General features: G+C 52.0%; 1 protein-coding gene across 1 annotated transcript; it reads right to left on the reverse strand.

Moving 5' to 3' along the window:
* Positions 1-563: 563 nt before the first annotated feature.
* LOC136473300 (cysteine-rich receptor-like protein kinase 6) lies at positions 564-3,683 on the reverse strand. Its single transcript, XM_066470969.1, has 7 exons — positions 2,831-3,683; positions 2,292-2,414; positions 1,995-2,116; positions 1,692-1,902; positions 1,345-1,582; positions 1,070-1,226; positions 564-905 (listed from the first exon to the last, which is right to left on the reverse strand). Exons 1-7 carry the CDS (start codon positions 3,681-3,683, stop codon positions 597-599), a joined length of 2,013 nt encoding a protein of 670 aa, XP_066327066.1. The 3' UTR covers positions 564-596.
* Positions 3,684-4,017: the final 334 nt, after the last annotated feature.

Genomic DNA, 4,017 nt, shown 5'->3' on the forward strand with positions numbered 1-4,017 from the left:
CTTGTGTCGATGGAATGCAAAAAACAAAAAAAAAATTTAAATTTCTGTCTCTTTGCCGAGGGCAATGACCAAGGCCCTCGGCAAAGAAGGGTCCTTTGCCGAGGGCCCTAGCAATAGCCCTCGGCAAAGGTTTTTTTTGGGAAAAATCCTGAAAATTTCTTTGCCGAAGGCCAGGGAGGAGGCCCTCGGTAAAAAAAATTCAAAAAAAAAACCATTTCTTTGCCGAAGGTCGGCCCTCGGCAAAGAAGCCGCTAACGGCGTCGGCACGTGACGGCTTCTTTTCTTTGCCGAGGGCCGTCCTGGCCCTCGGCAAAGACTTTGCCGAGTGCCAATAAAGGGCCCTCGGCAAAAACCCCTTCGCCGTCTAAAAATTCCCCGAGAAGTCTTTGCCAAGGGCAGCCCTCGGCAAAGCCTTTGCCAAGGGTTTCTGGTCCTTCAGAGTCCAGTAGTGCGCAGAGTATGCGCTAGGAATTAAATTGTATGGATCCTGGGTCCATTCACTCTACCAATGCAGGCTACCGCAGGACGTGCAAGTTCCGCTGGCACACCTGCTTGCATCCCTATATTCCTATCGTGTCTTCCGTGATTCTATCCATCTATCTTGGCTGGAACTCCGACACGGACATCCCGTTCAAAGACACGTTACGCCGCTCATCAGAGCTCATCGTCTCCCCGTACGCAAAGGCGAAGGCCGGCTTCGACGGTGCCGCAAAGCCGCCTGACGATTGGCCGTGCAGCATGACGAGGACGTCGAGCATGGTCGGGCGGTCCACCGGGTTCTCCTGCACGCAGAGCAGCCCCAGATGGATGCATTTCATCACCTCGCTCTCCGTCTCCGGGGACTGGCAATCCAAGAACGGGTCCACGGCCTCCAGCGCGGTGCCTCTGACCCAGTGATCCCACACCTAGTAACACAAGACAATATCATTTACGAGTGTGCGTGGTCGGCATCTGCGTTTGTACTGTATAATTCTAAAAAAAAGTACAAGTATACGGTGTTTCTGACCCAGTGACCCAGCGGTGTGTGAAAATTAAAAGAACAATAGGTAGGACTAGGACTACAACTCACGTAGCTCAGCAGAATGATGGATTCTCCTGATGCTGATTCGAACATGTCGGTGTTCTTCCGTCCAGTGACGATCTCCAGGATGAGGACGCCGAGGCTGTAAACGTCAAGCTTCACCGACAGTTGCCCAAGAACTGCATACTCTGGCGCCATGTATCCTCTGCCAAGCATGAAAACAGCTGAGTTTTCAGATCGCGGAACTACTGCTCGACGAAGAAGCTAGGAAGAACACGGCACATAGCAATGTGGGCATGTGGACCGATCGTTCAATTACATACAGCGTTCCGACAACTTGGCTCGTGATGGTGGTAGTCTTGTCGGCGCTGAAGAGCCTTGCCAGCCCGAAATCGGAGATCTTCGGGTTCATGTCGGCGTCCAGCAGGATGTTGCTCGCCTTCAGGTCGCGGTGGACGATTCTGATCTGTGAATCCTCGTGGAGGTATAGCAGGCCTCGTGCTGTTCCATAGAGTATGCGGTACCTTGTCTCCCAGTCCAACAATGGACGCTTCTCAGGGACTGCAAGAAGGCCAGACATTAGTGATATACTCGCATCTTGAGGACTCAAAGATTCTTAGCTGGCATGTCTGAGGTCGAGCACAGGAAGGACAGTGGCAGTGTTCTGTACCAAAAAGGAAGGTGTCTAGGCTTCGATTAAGCATGTACTCGTAGACAAGCAGCTTCTCCTGTCCCTTCAAGCAAACGCCGAGAAGCTTTGCAAGATTGTTGTGCCGAAGCTTGGCGACCAGCAGCAACTCGTTCCTCATCTCTTTCAGGCCTTGCTCTGAAGCCTTGTCCAGCCTCTTCACGGCGATTTGTCGTCCATCAGGCAAGAAACCCTGAAATTTTAGGCACCGTGTTTATGATGTACTGCATATTTCTGAATGTCCCCAGAGAGATGTGTCTCTACACTACTCTCTAGCAATGGTACCTTGTATACCGCGCCAAAGCCTCCATGTCCAAGCTTATTCTCTTCGGCAAAATTTGCAGTTGCCCTTCTCAGTGTTTCCAGGTCAAAGAGGAGCGACCCGGAATCGTCAGCTTCCTCCGCATCTGCATACACGTGCTTATTCTCATCATTCACCATTAAAGTTATGAATTTTCGCCATGTTCCTTTTGCTTTGAGACTCATTTCTACCATCCTTTTCTTTTTATTCTTAGTATTTATGTTTTCTGAAATATCAAAGATATATGCAGAACTTGATCAGGAACAGGGCGCACAACTCACATCGTTTTACTTGTGCTTTTCTCCAGAGGTAGATCATGAACGTGGACAGGAGGAGGACAACTAGGACCCCGAGAACAATGGCCACTACTGTTGCTGCATATCCTGTTCCCCTTGTCCTCTTTGCTGCACATACAATACATACAATGCAGATAATTAGAGCGATTAAGGAGATGTTTGGCAGAGTGACTTAGGCGGGGAGCAGGTAAGAATCACTTTTCCGTTTACACTAGGAGGTGGAAGCTTAAAAAATACTACTCTCTACTGAATCACTCTAGAATCAATTCTACCTGCTCCCTACCTTAGCTCCTCCACCGTAATCAAGTAGAATCACTCTATTAGAGAATCAAGGAGCAGAGCAAGAGAATCCCAGGAGTGGAGCTATCTCCCAAAGAAGGCCTAAAGCTCGAGGACTACAGTAGTTGCAACTGTTAACGATAATTTCATAATTTATATTTGTGGACGATTCATAGATACTTGCTACAATTACTACGATGATTTGGGTTTCTGTTTTTCTATCTGAAATTATGCAAAGAGCCTACCATCGTCGTGGGCTGCTGCACCCGGCGGAGCCGGCGTCAACGTAGGTGCAACAAGCTTCACTACCGGGCTGCTGTCATAGAAGAGGTACACCTCGAATCTCAGGTTGCACCACACCGCGTTGAACTGGAGGCCGGTTGAGCCGTTGAACACGGCCGGCATCTCGTCCTTGAGCCTGCCGAGGCATGCCAGGCACGCCTCGGGAGCCAGGTTGGGCGTGCACTGCACCAGCCCGTAGATGTTGTGCACCAAGTTGCTGTCCGTGGTCGTGAACCCTTTGGCGGAGGTCACCACCCCGGCGGCGTATCTCTTCGTCGAGTTCCGCGCCGCCCAGGCGGACAGCGCGGCCACGAGGTCGGCCGCGAGCCCCACGAACCGACCGGGGTCGGCGGTGACGTTCACCTGCAGGTTGGTGCCGTACCGCACCAGCTCCGCGGCGTCGCCTGGGCTGGCCAGGAAGTCCGTGTCCGAGTACCGGAGGAGGCAGCGGTCGTAGTAGATGGACACGTCCCTGACGCCCCTGCAGTTGCCGAAGGCGATGTCCGGCGCGAGCGCGAGGCAGGACGCGCACCCGCTGCCGTTGACGTCGCCGCGGCAGAGCGCGAGGCCCCACGTCTGGTCTGGGGCGTGGCCGAGCGTGGCGGTGGCGAAGCCTACGGCGGAGCTGGACGCGTTGGCGGACAGGGACCCGAGGAGCGCGACGACGTTGGAGCGGTAGGTGGAGTTAAGGGCGTAGGAGCTGCCGTTGTTGCAGAGGTAGTTGAAAGCGTGGCTGCTGCCCGGCCAGTGAACGGAGAAGAGAAGCAGCAGTAGGAGGACGGCGGCCATGTTGAGCGTGCAGGGTGCGGCGGCCATGAGGTTTACAGAGAGCGAAATTCCGACCCAACGTCTATAAAGAGAAATAACAAAAAGTAGAGTAACGAGGACAGACCGGTACACAGGCCAACATCGTGCAAAGAAAATGAAAAGTAGGGTCTTCAATCAGAATGATAATTATTCTCTATTTCCATGACCTGCACTATACGCAACGAAATAAACTTCCAGGCTTCCTACCTGCTACCTATTTCTCACTCACAAGAGCTTCGACCTTGCTTATACTAGAATTTCTCTTGCCTTCATTCCCATAAGAGAAAAGCTTTCCTACCCTAGATCCTAAGTATAGACATTTCCTCTTTATTTACTATTAGAT

This window comes from Miscanthus floridulus, chromosome 1, assembly GCF_019320115.1.
Source record: "Miscanthus floridulus cultivar M001 chromosome 1, ASM1932011v1, whole genome shotgun sequence".
Taxonomy (NCBI): Eukaryota; Viridiplantae; Streptophyta; class Magnoliopsida; order Poales; family Poaceae; genus Miscanthus; species Miscanthus floridulus.

Coding starts and splice junctions, on each gene's coding strand:
- LOC136473300 (XM_066470969.1), bottom strand. CDS start 3,683: ATGGCCGCCGCACCCTGCACGCTCAACATGGCCGCCGTCCTCCTACTG. Junction 2,415..2,830: donor TGCAGCAGCCCACGACGATG/GTAGGCTCTTTG, acceptor TTGTATGTGCAG/CAAAGAGGACAAGGGGAACA. Junction 2,117..2,291: donor AAAAGCACAAGTAAAACGAT/GTGAGTTGTGCG, acceptor ACGTGTATGCAG/ATGCGGAGGAAGCTGACGAT.